The sequence below is a fragment of the Pelmatolapia mariae genome, linkage group LG18 (genome assembly GCF_036321145.2).
Source record: "Pelmatolapia mariae isolate MD_Pm_ZW linkage group LG18, Pm_UMD_F_2, whole genome shotgun sequence".
Lineage (NCBI taxonomy): Eukaryota > Metazoa > Chordata > Actinopteri > Cichliformes > Cichlidae > Pelmatolapia > Pelmatolapia mariae.
The window spans coordinates 7,203,815-7,219,832 of record NC_086243.1 but is presented as its reverse complement, the minus strand read 5'-3'; the positions used below and the strand labels follow the sequence as shown (position 1 = coordinate 7,219,832).

At 39.9% G+C, this 16,018-nt stretch overlaps 1 protein-coding gene across 1 annotated transcript; it reads right to left on the bottom strand.

Annotated features, from left to right (window-relative positions):
* Positions 1-6,722: 6,722 nt before the first annotated feature.
* On the bottom strand, positions 6,723-14,138 carry prmt5 (protein arginine methyltransferase 5). The gene is made up of 16 exons (XM_063461473.1): positions 14,013-14,138; positions 13,580-13,698; positions 12,459-12,544; positions 12,207-12,341; positions 11,981-12,093; positions 11,806-11,855; positions 11,535-11,698; positions 11,245-11,406; positions 10,802-10,879; positions 10,108-10,166; positions 9,760-9,882; positions 9,371-9,546; positions 8,997-9,200; positions 8,808-8,918; positions 7,525-7,589; positions 6,723-7,436 (listed from the first exon to the last, which is right to left on the bottom strand). Exons 1-16 carry the CDS (start codon positions 14,108-14,110, stop codon positions 7,284-7,286), a joined length of 1,896 nt encoding a protein of 631 aa, XP_063317543.1. The 5' UTR covers positions 14,111-14,138; the 3' UTR covers positions 6,723-7,283.
* Between the last annotated feature and the right edge of the window lie 1,880 nt (positions 14,139-16,018).

Sequence of the window (16,018 nt, the reverse complement as noted above, 5' to 3'; positions counted from 1 at the left end):
GTCTGTAAGGTGGCACAAATATATAAACATGTAATAAAATAATTATAAGGTGCAAAGACACGTTTTTGTTACTATAGTGAGGTAATAGTGCGAGCACATAATGCTATAAACAATACATTGTTTCACACATCCTCACAGGGACACAAGGGAGAAGTTTAAAAATGCTAAGGTAAAAAAAAAATATGCATAAAGATGATATTAATTTCCAAACTGCTGTTAGCATGCCATTCAGTGAAGCAAAAGAGCTCTGGACTAAGCCTTTTGACGCCAGCAGTGCAGAACACTATGAGGTGTTTCCTCTTTCTAGGAATTTTCTTCCAGGAATGATTTCTTTACACCAATGTGTTTACAGTCGTGTCAAAAAGTTTGGACACAATGTGTGTTTGTGACTCTTTTTACGTGTTTCTACAGTCTAGTGATGAATAACCACAAGGATTTCATTGGCAAATAAAGAAAAACTTAGGGGAACAAAGTTGATTAAAAACATGTTTCATCAGGTGTTAATTATTTTGTAGCCCCAGGTTCTCCTTCATTAGTGGGTATGCCACCAAGTTTTTACAACAGATTAGTAATTTTCCTGGAACAAATTGTGAGGAAAAACAAGACCAGTGTTAATATAATAACATTTGTTTTCACCTCTTGACCCCTGTGTTTAATACTCTACCACACAAGCCTTACATGTTGATTGTGCTTTCAGGCATCTCAGAGGTGAAATGCCAAAAATGAAAAGATTCACTGTAAGAATCAGTTTATACAGAGGGTGTAAATGTCACTGATACGCCACATTAGAGGAAATGCAACCATCTGAGTGTGTGGTGATGGGAAAAGGTTGTGGTGAGCGCACAGGCCAAAAGCAATAAATAAAGGCAGCAGGCGTGGTAGACGGGCTTCTGTTGCACCGGCAAAACACAGCCTGAAAGCAGAACCAAAGACATAACATCCTGGGAACAGGAGCAGATGGTGTTTGCTTAACATGTGGACTTACCACTGGAGGAACAGTTCAGAAAATGGAGTACAACAAGACCAAGTAAAGAAAGTAATCACAGAGCACCACAGGCTGAAGTGAGGCCATCCTACCAGAGTAAGACGTTCTTGTAAACAAATATAATCTTAAATTTCAGGTCTTTCCCATTTGACTCAAAAAATAAAGCTTAGCTTCTTATTTTCACCCTGTTTTTTGTGCAGAATCCACAGATATTGATCCAAAATCATCATGGAAAAATATGAATTAAAGCACAGCAATACCAACTATAATGACACAGGCAGGAAACGGAGGGGGACAAGATGTGAAGGCAGATACGCTGACCCCTACGTAGGTGGAGAAATCCACAGAGATTGGCAATACTCACAGTAATTTTCTTCCAAGTGTCTCAAAGAAAGATTAGAAGCATTGTGATTATGTACTCAGATATCACCAAACTACTAATTACATGCTTTTTGAACCACACACGAAACCAGAACACCACTGCCAGGACATCCCAGGCCAGTAGAGGGCAGCAGACACAACACAACCTTGCTGCTACTATTTGATTATCGATTTTTTTTACAACTCATTTTTTGTAATAGACATCTGATCATCAGTTTGACATTTAGTTTTTCATTTAAATTCTTTAAAACAAAAAACTATATATGAATATATGCCACAATAGCCTATGAAAGTTTCTTATTTTACAGACTCCCACATAAACACTTCACTGATGTCAGATATAATTAATACGTTCCTGTTAACCATCAAAGCCTTAACATTCTCATAAATAGTCAGTATTAATCAAAGCCAGTTCACAAAAACTCTGGACAAAAAGAGACAAATTAGTCTTTCATCCCACACAAAGCATTAAGGGGCATTAACATGAATGAGTTAGTTTGTTGGATTGGCCAGTGCGTGGATGTGGATTAGAAGTGGGATGAAGAGCTATGAGGGACTGTAATCCCTCTTTCATGCTTGCTAGGATCATAAATCCTGTGAGAAACAAGAGGACTAAATAACGGCGGTGCCTTCAAAAACAGCATTTCCCTATTTTAGCATCAGGCGTTTACAAAAAATAATTTACAAACTGACGGTCTGAGAATGGCTTATAAAATGTTTTATTACCAGTAAAACAGTCAGTTGGTAACTCCACCGGTAATGCCACTGGCACCGATCCTACCTCAGCTTTAAAAGGCTGTAAGACAAAAATATAAAAAACAAAAAGCAGCCACAGCCTTGTGAGGAACACGAGCATAAATGAACTAAATAAACTGTCGGCAGAGATGCTGCAACTAGACAATGAAAGCACGGCAAATACTACCAAAGCACATTTGGATAACACCCATGATTATGATGAGGCCCAAGGCCAAAAGCTTGCCAGCAGTGAAGACATTTTGGCCACACTGTGAAGCGATTCACGCATGTAAGCACCAAGGACAGGGACCACACTGCGCCAAGTTAGAGGCCATTTGTTTGGTCTTCGGGCAGCACAGAGAAAGAGACACTTTATTATCGCATCTTAAGACAAATGAAAGCAGGCTTTTTGTAAAAAGGAAAAAAAAAAAACAAATTTAAATTGAGCTGTAAATGAATGTGAGTGCGTTCTTAATTATAATCGTGCACGCTGGCTGTGCAGGAAATCGTTTTATGTTTAATATTAAATATGTTCTGCCTTGAGCCTTTTTCACGTTAATTATGACTTCATGATTTGATTCAATAATTCACCTTATCGGCACAGCACCTGTGTGCTGCTCTGAGATTCTCACTAACGCTCAACGCTGTGGCCTTTATAGCCTTATGGTGGAAGTTTGGGGGACGTGCCCACCGTGCTACACGGCAGGATGTCAAACCGATGACGACGTCACTGAAACGGCTGAATTCTGTTATTTGTTTGGTAACTCACACTTCCAATTATTAATTAACAACTCTTTTTTATTGTACTAACTATAACTCTACAGGCCACTGAGCGCGACACAAAAGTGATGCACTCATTTGTTTGTTTCTCGATTTAAACAAATGGTAATAAATAAATAAAAAGATCGACACATAAAATGTCTGCATTTATTACACATTCAAATCATTTCTTGGGTGAACTTCTCTCTTTCTCCTTTCATAGAGGAAAAGAATAAGGAAGCACTGAGGTACATTTCCTGAGTATTCAGAGAAATCAGTCAGCTCTTATTGTAGCTGCCAAGCAGATACTTCTAAGTCACTTTTCTCAGTTTACAATCATCCTGATTCTTGTCCCTGCTCTCAAAGAGCCAATCAGCAGTCAAATCGGAAACATGCACCATGTGTTGGAAGTTTATAAACTGTGGGAGGAAAACAATTCTTAAAACTTATTTTGGGGGGAAAGTCGCCGAACCTTTTTAACCAATTGTTGACTGGATTTAACTTTCTCTCGATGTTCTTTTATATGGTGGACTCATAATAACGGTCTGGGTTCTATCCAAGATGGCTGTGGAACTTCAAGAAGTTATTTTAAAGTATTGTTTTGACGTGGAAATGACTTGATCTTAAAGCCAAGTCTAGTACGGATGCATGCGAACTGTTTGGGTCTTGTGAGTAAATTATGGGTATTTTTGCACATACAGTTTGCTTTTTTTTCTCCATAGACGACAATAAACAAAGGGGGGATAAAGCAGGTGGTTTAACTTAAATGATGGTTGCAAAAAAGTTGCAAACAGCATTCTTAGAATCTGCTTATCTGACGTTCAGTGTGCCTTCGCTGAGAGTCATTCATTGACCCTGACACACCCCCAGTGAAAGGCAGCTCTTTCGTTCACTGATGGTTTAGAACAATGAGCAGAAGACAGCTCTTGAGAAAATAAGCTTATAATCACCAAGCCTGAAATTACCCATTGTAGATGGTATTACCATGCTGCCCCCATTATCTGCATCTGTTAATTCACTGATGCAGCGCAATAATCTTCAATTGTGTTTAAGGACTCACACAGGGAGACGGCAGCCAGCAGGCGGAGGCCAGTGCCAGGGGGGAGGCAGCAGTGGAAGAGAGGCTCCAGGATGTAATTGGAGAGAGTGAGAGCAATCATAATATGAGTGGTAGGGCAGCTAACCAATACTGAAATCCACAGACGCAAGAAGGTGTGCAGTAAATGTAAAAAGGGGGGAATTTTTCTTCTTCTTCTTCTTCTTTTTTTTTACAATAGCCTATTAGCTAAAAGCACAGCAGTAATGTTATGCACTACAGTGCGCCTAAGATTGCTTTTGATTGATTATTCCTTCTATAACTATTATTATTTAATGGAGCATTTTGTTTTAATCTTTCTGTTACTGTGCAAAATAAACTGTTTAGGTCATTACGGATGAAAACATCCATCCACTTTGAGGGTATATTATAACACGCTAATTAAATTAGACTGGGACATCAGCATTCTTGTCAAGACAACTTCAGACAAAATATGATTGGTGTACCATCTACAGTTATTTGTATTTGACGGTATAACTGTTCTGGGTCCACTTCCATGCAAACACATGGAAGGCTCCACATGGACAGAGGAGCCCAAAGAACAAGACCATGATCTGACCAGAGGTGGGGTCTAGGTGGGTTGTAAAGTGACTTGCAGAGGCCACAGCAACTTTATGCAGGCTGAAGTGACTTAAATAGCTCACACCTTACCAGATTTACCAAACGGATAGGCGAAACAGATCGGCTGATTTGCCAGGATTGCAGCTGATCTCGCCTCCTTCGCCTGCCAAACTAATTTGTTCAAGCCAATTTCTGCAGAGTATTTTGGGGATTTGGGGTCCTTTAAAAGATCTGTAACATTTGCACATCGTGTTATTTAATCTTAATCTTCCAAATTGGTTTTAATCTAGCCTGATATCAATCCAAAGTACCCCGGTTGGTGAAAACAATACACTTGTTCTCACCCAACTCATTACACCATTAATGACCCAGTGAGCCTGCATTCTGCAGGATCTCCTTTAGGACTCACAAAATCTGACAATGTTTCCTAAGTGAGCAAAAGGCAAACAGAACATTTAAGAATTGATACTTTGAAGATAAAAATGACAAGTTTACCATTTCAATTAACATAAAAATGTGATTCTAAAATTAAAAAAACAAACAAAACAGATTCAGCATCTTCTATGAAACAGCATCACTCTGTTGACATACTGCATTTATGCTTGTATTCTTTCTTGACTTCACGTTGAAGACTTCATTTGGGAAACTGGAGCCAAAAAATGAAAAGAGGACATAAAATGAGGAGGCAACAGTGCTTTTGCTAATTTGTGCTCCTTGGAATTCATCTAAAAGCTGGCACAGGGTCTCTGCAGGTGCACCAAGTGTGTTATTTGTTTTTTCAAGTTTAAGCAGATTTTCTGGGGGAACAAAAGCAGTTAATTTTCTTTACTGGCTTGAGTTTACAATAGTCAGGCCATGTGTGCTCACTGTGTGTCCCCATGCTCTTACTATTCAGCACTGGGACATAATATGGATTTCTCATGGACGCTGAGCCTGCACTTGATCTTGTTAAGCACATCTCCCTTACAAGCTCCCTGATGAAAAGCCCACACAAGGGGAAACTGTAGGTTTATTTGAAATAAAGTTTACCTTGTCACGGTGACACTGAAAACTCCAGCTGAGTTATGTTTTGCATTTCACTTATAACTACTATAGTTGTGCAGGACTGCTGGAGCCCATGGAAATGTTATGAGTAACTATACTTTTCAGACACATAAGGTGTAACACCAGTCTTTAAAATGTTTTTTTTTTTAAGTCTGTGCAGCCTGACTCAGCTGTTTTCCCTTCATCAGTAAAAGAAGCCCCCCCCCTCCCCCGACTCTGTTTGTAAAAGGCTTTTTAGTGAACAGAGCACCTTGGCCAATTGTTTAACCCAATCAAATAATGTTTCTCTGATGGCGTAAGTACTAGAAAATAGCCATATGAGCTATGATTAATATTGTTTATATTCTATTAAAATATCTGAGTTTTCTGTGACTTGAGACTGTTCCCTTTTTTTGCTCTTCTAAAGAACAGGAAGCAGTTCCCTATCAAGCATGTGGAAGCAAATTTCAAGAATAAAACTGTACTAAAAAAGCATTAATTATTCTGACTAGACAGGATACGGGTCAGCCACCCTAAATAGAAACTTTATTGTAGTAAACGCCCACACTTACACGAAACTTTTGTAAGCTCAAGGAAAACTGGAGTTCATATCCAAACGTGTTGTAGCGAGACTGTAATCCTAAGTGTGAACCTTGCAGTGTATGCTGCAAGAAAAGACCATTAAATATGCTTTTGTGGACCTGCACAATTTATGGAAATACTTAATGAAGACAGAGAATGAGTGGCATAGAAGAGCTGGGTGTGGAATGTGCTAGACTCCAAACCCACATATTAATAAACTGGCAACAATGTAGTGTTGGAGGTGAAGTGATTAACTGTTGCAGGTGTATCTCTCCAAACATCTAACAACAACTAGCCTGACCCCAGCACTACAACGGTGAGGACTTGATTGAATTTCTTCTTAGGGCAAAATGAACTGAAACAGTGCACTTGTACCTTCATTTGTATAAAGAATCATGGATTGCTTAGGGTCAAGGTCAAGAAAGGGTGACATCTACAGGAAAAATCACCTCCTTGCAGATCAGGCCATCATTTAATTTCAACAGATTAAAACACAGGAACGGTGTTTAAACTGCCTTTAAAAAAAAAAAATCTATCATTTTAACAATTTAACATGTCACTCAAAAACATTCAAGCTTCAAACAAAAAGGGCACGGCATGTAGAGAACACTACAGTATGGTCTTTATTGACACGGTTCGAACAAAACAAAGGTATGAACAAACAGCCCCAAATGTCATGGTATGCAACCTGAAAAGCAGTTCCTTCTTCTTATCTTCTCATGTTGAGGAGAAGGGTTTAAATATGCAAATATTGTGTATGGAATGTGTGTTTGATAAGGCATAAGTCCAGTGGGATTGAGTGTAAATCGCTGTGTTGAACTGTGGTTCAGAACAATAAGGACAAGTAAAAAAGGATAGCATGACGACTCGGTGTTAACGTTTGACCTAATCTGAATGAGCCAGTCTCACAGCAACAGTACACTTTGTGTTCAGGTGAGAGTGGTGAATGTGGCACGAGATTTACAAACAAGAAAAGGTTCAAATTTGGTTTATCCGATCCATTCTTCCTAAACTGCAAAGTGCCTACCACCGCGGACTTTCAAGGGCTCACACAAGTCCAGGTTTTTAACTGTGTAAAGAGTGTCACGACACCCGTTCTTCCACTGCCACAGAGTCTGACAGAAACACAGGAGTCTGCCAACTTGTGCCGACGCGTCTTCTTCACAGGCCGATGGTGTAGGAACGGCCTGCGGGGTTGTGAATGGCAGAGCAGGAGGGCTCCGTCACAGCCCATTCATACCAAACCTTCTTCCCGTTGTTGCAGCGCCAGAATCGCACTGTGACATCATCATCCTGGGATATGGAGATGGGTTGCTGTTGGCAAGAAGGAGCACGGTGATTTATCTATTCACTCTAATTTTTCAACTTTAGCATTTAACTCGGTACCGACTAAGGAACTTACTTTAAGGGGGAAGAGGATGGGGAACCATGAGAACATTCCAGGTGAATGTGTTTCTGGTTTTATACCTGCCAACAAAGAAGACTTTAAATGACAGTTAAACCAAAAGGAAAAAGAAAATACTTCTAGTATTCTGGTCTGTAGATTGTAGAGACATTACACCTGCCTTTTTTTTTCCTTTAAAACACGATGGAAGTAGCTAGCGATGCTCAAAGCACCTGATTTTTCAGAAATCATGATCGAAATGCTCCAAAACAAAAATGTGAACATTTTCATGGAAGAACTATTTGTTTTCTGCACAACTACACCCACCAACGGCATCATTCTGAAACATTAATGAAGCCCTGCTGGGCTGTAAAGGTAACAAGCTGCACTCTTGTTTCTGTTGCTGGATGTAGACTGACAGAAAACAGGTCCTAACTTCTGCATTCATTTTAAGCAACTAGGTCATGATTTTTTTATATGAACGTGCAAAGACTGAGTGCTAAAAGTAGGGCTGTGCTACATGGAGGGAAAGAAAAATAAATCTTATAATTACTTTTTTCCCAGTTTCAGTTGATCGATATATTTCACAATATAAAATGAAGCATTAGTTATTAGCGTAAACGTTTCTTTCCATTCCTAACTGAAGATATGAGGTCAATTTTGATTTAAATATAATTTATTTTCTAATTTTATTTCAAGCTCATGTAAATAAATAACATAGGTATACAGAACAAACAAAAATTTTAATTCTCTAATTTAACTCTGCTTACTGACATCGTGTCTTTTACAAATGAAGCCGTCTGTTGCATTCATTGACATCTCTTTCCAACAATGTCCTCGCCTTTTGAGCCTTGGGCTGTGTGTGTTTGGGGGGCATGTTTGGTAATGCTGTCACGTTATCAGTTTTTATTTTCTCTTTCATCTTTCTCACACTGCTAACATACTGGTGTTTATGTCTGCAGTAGCCCAAACATTAACATTTCCAACTGTGTACATCAACCTAACCTGACGCAGCTCTAACTCTCTTCCAGCCACATGATTGGTTTGACGTAGCACCATTTTATTTGGTTTTTCATGCCATTTTCAGGCATTTATCAACACATGGCTGGAATGAATCTACTAACTTTACATTACTCTGTTGAGGAAAAGTTATTTTGCTGTGATAATCTTCATGGTTTTACCATCCAGCCCAAATTGCAAGGACGATGACAGATTCTAAAACTGGGGAACTCGTAAAAAAACCTGATGAATAAAAAACAAAATAGGCCAAAGGAAAAATGGATCTGGATCTGCTGACTTACTGAGTGTGACATCTTTGTAGAGAGTGGTCTCAAAGTAGCCAGCAAAGCCATGGAGCACCGAGTTACAACCCACTGTGAATCTGAGGCACTGATACCGGTTATTGTTCATATCTGAAACAGACGGGAGGGAGAGGTGGTGAGCACATGCTCTACAAGCTTATTAGAGGGATTTTAAGCGATTCCATCTACCTGTTGAGGGGTGTGTGAAGGTGAAGCAGGGTTTGGGATCAGCCAACTGGTGGAAGTTATGAAGGCGCACAACATAGGGCGTCTCAAAATGGGACTCTGGATCCTTGTCTCGTTCGCGGCACCCTCGTACTTCGTTGTAAAGCTTAGAGGACGACAGAGGAGCCAAGTAGGACGTGTACGAGCAGGGAATGCTCACTCCATCATCTGAAGGTGAGATGATATAAACAAAGGGGAAAATGAAAGTAATTAGAGTCAGGAAGCATTAAAAGGTGACGCTTTCAATATGGCTTGGTGTGGCAATGTAGAAAAATGACCTCTGATGACTCTGCAGTGTCTACATGTGTAATTAAGTCTTCATTAAAATCCTGAAATACCTTTGAGAAAATGCTGTGCTCCATCTAAGCACTCTGGGGAGAGTTCATTGTCGCCAAATGATCCGAGCAGCTCGCTGACAATGATGTCAGCTTTCTCTGGTGCGGCCCACTCCCGCATGTCACATGACACCACCGTCACCTGATCCCCCCACTCCTCAAAGCGCCAATTCTCTAGCCTAGAGAACACACATCAATAAAATAAGCATTGAAAGTTTCAGGCTTCACTTCAATCCCCTCCTGACTCACTATAAATTCAGATAAAATCAAAGGCCAAGCTTTTATCCAATCTATAGACTCATTCAGGTAGCGCAATTGATCTGTTGCATGCGGTAATATTTTTGCTTGTACACTGTGAAACATGGAACATTTGAAAGCATTATTTTACTCACGTCACTACAGCATTGGGATTTTTCTCGACAGCATACACCCTCAGTCTCCTGTCTGCCTGCCTGGCAGCACGCAGGGATGCATTGACCAGAGGACCCCTACCTGCTCCCAACACCATCAACACCCTGTGGAAAAAACACATTATTTTAGACAAGGCTGATACCCTGGTGGTTACCACTGAAGTTTAAACAGTCAGTCTGTGTTATCCTGCTCTACTTCCAGTGAGACTTATAAGAGTATATTATAAACTGCCATGATATTGAGGTATGAATCAATATCTGGATATAGTTCCTACTCCACAATCCTCATTTATGACTCTTTATACAATAATTTTAGATATAGATACTTACTGAACATTAGTGTCCTTCTGCTCCTCTGGAACTCTGTCTAGCAAGCATTTATATACAGCCTGCACACACAAAGAAAAGACCAAAAACAAAACAGGTGTTAAATACATTTTGCCTCAAACTCTTAGAGACCATTTAAACCCCTTTGTTAACACTAAACACCTAAATGTCAGTGTTTTTCAAATGCTACACAAGTGACAGTCTGTTTTGTGCGGATAAGCTCTACATACACAGACAAATATCTAGGCTGAACAGAGGCCAATGCAAATGATAATGATTATGGGCAACAGTGTGGTGTGTGAACACAGTTGCTTCACAGTAAGAATGTTCTGGGTCCAAGTCCACTGGCTGGAGCAGGGCTTTCCAAGAAAATGGACAGATGGATAATAATTACAAGCTCATAGGTAAAAAGCAACTGACCAATATTGGAAACTGATACCATCCACTAAGGAAACATGAGCCAGGAACTGAATTTTCAAAATAAGCGCAAAGGGATTGTCCACTAATAAAATTAATCACAGCTAGCCGTGTTCTCTGTGATGCATAAAAACAAATGCACTTGCATATCTGAACAGTCTGCCCAAGTAAAGTTTGTGTAGGGGAAACAATTTTACTGCATTTGTATGTCTACTGGACAAGCAAAGACCTCTCGGTAACATCTGTGCCATGCCTCCTCATACCCAAAAAACTGTCTTACTTGTTGGTACTGTGAATACTTAATAGGATCCTTCTCGAACACTTCGTATGTCTGAGACTCCAAGTTGTCCATCAGAGGCTAAACAAAAAAAGCAAAACATGACGTTAAAAGGTCTTGATTAGGAGGAAAAAACAAAACAGCCTCATAGTCTTACAATTCTACCAAACAGTGAAACTGCAGTTTCCATTCGTATCTCTCGAGAGTGACCTTTTGAGTATGTCATCACTTCATTACTTTATATTATTAGACATGTGTACAATATGTCACAATTAACAGATTCATTCTTGACTTAAAATGTATATTTTGCAAGGTCATTACATTTGACCATCAAAATCTAATCTGATGTTCCTTCAGTGATCCAACCAGAAATAACTATACATCTAGCTATGGCTTCAGGTTGCACAGAGGCATAAAAACGTGAGCATGAAAGGGTACTTCCTCACCTGTAGAGGTGACTGCAGGTAGTCTTCATAACCCTTAGCAAAGAGCTCGTAGGCATTGGGTGCAGGCCTGTTCTGGTTGAGGTACTCCAGGTACTGCAGGTAGGATCGGAAGTCCTTGTCAGTGTGCCGACTGGTGCCTGTGAAGATGAACTGGGCCTCCAACTAAAAAAGAAGATCATTTTAATTTAAAGATTTTTTTTTTTCAAAAGTAGACAAAAAACAACCTTTTTGTATCTGATTGCAGATTGAGTTCTGTCAAAATCAAACAATCTATGAATGTTATTTTATACCTTGAAGAGTCGAAAGATTATTCTCTGATGGGCTTTCGACAAAACAGGGAAGCCCTTCTTATTGGTTAGGAAGATGCTGGTGGGGAGAATGGCTGCTTTGATAGGTTCTCCGAGCCATTTATCAATCACAGTGTCTGATGGCATATCTGGTCCAATTTCAACCGCTTTAGGAATACAAACGAAGCACAATCTCAGTAACAGACAGGAGCATAATTATTTCTCAATGCCCAAAGTTTGCCGCAGGTTGCTGCTTCGCAGTGTGTTCTCTCACCAAGACAGATCCTCTTGTTGTAGTCACAAAGGGTTCTGAATGAGTTCCACCTATGAAAAAAAAAAATGAGATAAGTAAACAAAGAGAGACACCGTTTTAAAGGAAATCAATAGCAACCGTTTCAGCATGCAGACGGCACTCAGTTGCTCAGGAAGTGCCGTGGCATGAAACTAACCAGCTCCAAGTCTTCTCATCAACGCTTGTGTCATCAGTAAAAGAGATCTGTTCATTCTCAATCAGATCTTCCCGCATGTCCTCTGACGCCATCAGTGGGACGCGTATCCAGAACTAATCAACAAAGAGGACAGCAGCGGTTAAATGAGGACTTCCGCTGTCTGACTTTTCTTCCATCTTAATGCAGTCTGTGTGTGCTTGTTGATTCCTGATGTGCTGCGTCTTACATTTGAGGTGTGATGTCCAGTGTGGATGTGATTTAGCAGCACTCGGGCTAGATTGGCATTAGTGGGGCCCTTCAGAGGGATCATGAAGACAGGCAGGCCCAGGTAGGCGGAGAAGTTTAGTTCCTGGGCAAGAGCCTGGAGAAGAACATGGGAAAACAGATAAGATAAGCATTAAAGAGATGACATGATAACTTCACTCATATCACAAGATCAAAGAACCCTCACAAGCACCATCAAACTCAAAGAACTTACAGCCTCTGAGTTTCTGCGTTCTGTCTCGATTTCTGAATCTGCATCGATCCATGGAGAGAGCTTCCCAACAATTAGAGTATTCCAATCTAGACAGAACAAAAGGACGGTTTAGAGAAAGCATCAAACACCTAACCACTTTACCTTTATGCTAAAATCACATTCTGATGATGAGTATTTAATACAAAATATGAAAATGATTAGAATTAGTGTCTTAACATCTACTTTCCTTCTTAGGCTGGGCTTTAGCAGAACAAATGGTATTTTTAGGATTGGTCTTTCAGCACAACCTACCTACTTTCTGATGAAATTTGGTTTGCCGACAGATGTCCTGACATAAAGACTTCATTGCTCCATTAATGTTGGCAAACTCCCCTGCTTCAGATGCAGCAAAACAGGCCCTGATCATGATACTACCACCACGCTTTTATGCTTTACTGCAGTGTTTTCCTTACTCCAAACAGAGTCTTTTAAACTTAAACTAGCAAGTTCTATTTTGGTCTCAGAAGCCCACATAAGATTGTTCAAATGCTCAGTATTCTTTTTGCAGAGTAGTAGCTCTCTTTTTGGTGCCATGCTGCTATGAACAACACGTTGTTCAGTGGCTAACCCCTGGTTGGCTGTGGAGCAGAGGAAACCAAACTCTGTAGATATGATTCTGTAACCCTTTCCATCCCGTTGAACATCAGCAGTTCCTTCCTGAATCTTTCTAAAATCTCATTTATGCCATGACACACTTACACAAACATATGTTGTCAAACTTTGATGGTTTGACAACCATCAAACATTGAAGTCCTCAATGTTCTATGAATAAAAAGTAATTTACTGAGAATTGTAAAGGTTGCAGTGTTTTTGGTTTAACAGACCTAATAAGAAGTTAATTTTCCACTTTTAGGACTGTGAAAACTGACTATGCTTAAATTTATTTAATATTACATTTAAATAGAATTTAAAGTGACCTTGACCCCTCCCAATAAATAAAGGGCACCAGTAGACCCCACCATGCCCAAAAATGCCCTGCACAGAATAACACACTCAGTGTTTCTTCTCACTTTAGGGGGACTGATGATTTAATGGCTAGTAATGCCTCAGACTGCAGAAGACAAAGGGGCAGGAAAACTGACCTCTGCCACATAACAGCAGGTCCGACCGGGTCTGGGCTCCAGGTCGGGATTTAGCGGGCTCCAGCTCATATTCCCTCCTGAACCTCGGGTGGAAGAGAGGCATGCACAGGAAGTCGAACCTGGATACCAGAGGAGGGAAGCGCTTCAGTTAACATTCAAAATATTTATAATTTCAACACGAAGTAAAACACAAACCTGTTTTCTAAGTAATCCTCCACACACCTCAAATATACTACGGGAGTAGGCAGAGCCTGTGTACTGCACACTTCACTACTGTGTCAAGCATCATTGTGATTTGGGCACGTGCTGGTAATTCACCGGCTAGCTTAGCAACCAACACGCACTGAGAACGTGCTAGCAAAGCAGCGCGTTCTGCTCATAAGCTCATTTCAGCTAAACAAAAATTACATGTAGAATCGAAAAACCATCTTACCCAAGTTTGGCGACCGCGGCTAACGTGTCGGCTATCTCTGGCACACAATTCAAATCTCTCCCGCAGGACACCCTGCTCCCTGTGCTGGCAGACGCCATGACTTTAGCCGACTGAATGAATTGATTTCTCGGACTTTCACATTGCTCTGCCTTTCGAAGAAACTGGCGCCATCTTGGCTCCTAAGGATTGCAATGCTTGCTGGCTAACAAACGCGAGACAGAACCAAGATGGCTTAATGAGTGCACAAGTTGCATATCGCGTACATTGTCGCGATAATTGTGTACCGAGCGTTGTTTAAACGTTGCCATTTGATGTTTCACGGCGACTTCTTTTTCCAAGACGAACAGCTTGCTGTACTTTGATAGAGAAAATAAATGAAATAATTATTGAAACCAAATTTGAGAAATAAAAACCCGGCAAGCCCTTCCTCCACTGTACAAATACAAAAAAATATTTACTAAAAATATTTTAGCTGATAATGGGGACAATTTTTTAATTTTTTAATTATATTTAATTTTATGTTATGTTATTTTATTTTTTTAATATACAGATTAAAACGTATTGTTTTGTGCTGCCTGTCTGTTACTCTTTTAAATGTGCTGACAGCCTCCCGCAGCTCGCTGCACTCTACAGTACATGGACGTCTTGCTTCTGCACACATTGTTAACTATTGTATAGTTAAACAAACATTGACCAGAAATGATTTAGATAGAGACATTTTTAGACCCACTCCTTAAGAAGCAATAAAACACCACAAAAACACTTCACTACACATAAAACTGGTTTATTTAAGATAACCTTTATTAGTCCCACATGTGGGAAATTTGTTTTGTTTTGGGAATTTGGCAATTTGTTCATAAATAACTAAAATTGAAAAATATTTTTTCAGCAGAAGATTCAGTGTTATGTGAAATAACATTTCTGCTGAAGATGTTTTATCCTCAGATCATTTTAAAAATGTCATGCTTTATTTAATCATCAGTAATTTGTGATATTCTATAAAATTATGTCTGTAGTTGCTGCTGGCCAAGGTGGTCAGTCGGACAAAAACTTGTCTGTTATGATGATATATCACAGAAGCTCCTCTATTTGCCAATTCTGGTTGTGTTTTCACATGCGAACACAACGAGAAAACTCTGCAGGTCTCTGACACTGACATATGTGTGAAATGGAAACGCCTACAGTTTCCATTGGGATCCAGGCAGGCGTGCTTTGTGGAAAGTACAATAGCCAGTTGCAGCCTACCGATGACAGTGTTGTAAAAGATGGATGAAAACAAGCAACAAAGTTTTATGACAGAATGCTGTTTGAGATGAAAGGCAAAAGATCACTTTCACTTTGGTACGTTTTGATTGATTTCTATTTATAGATTCAACTAGGCAGCACCGCTTGCTTTGCTTGTCCTTACTGAACTCCACTTGTAGGACTTGCAGAAAGTGGCTTCTGCGGATATCAGGTTCACAGCATGTAGGCTAAAATATCACTTACATAAACCATAAATGGTTTTGGATATGTGTATATGTGTGTGTATTTCTACCAGCTGTCACACCTGCACGAGCTATAAAAGCGCAAGAACTCAGAAGCAGGTGAGAAAGAGTAGCAGCATCCGCCCTCTACAAACCAGACCTGTTTTTTTGACACTTAAGATTGTGTTTGATCAGCTTTTCAGTGGATAGACTGTGTTTGAGAACAACTTTTATTTACTTTTCAACAGAAAAGATGTTCTGATTTTGTGATCAAGTATCTGTGTCTACACCATCATGGCTTTGGAAGATGTTTGCAGCTTCAAAGAAAGGCCGATGCAACATAAATGGTTTTCTTTTTCATCTCTGGGGGACGTAGCAATTCCATTTCCTACGAGTGACTATTACAACCTAAGATGCTCAAGACTGGAAACATCTGAAAGCAACTGTGGAGTTCCACTGCATTTTTTTATACCACCTCTTCCACATTCCTCCTCTTTCATCAACAGACCGCTGTCATCCTTCTGCCCACCCAAAAATTCA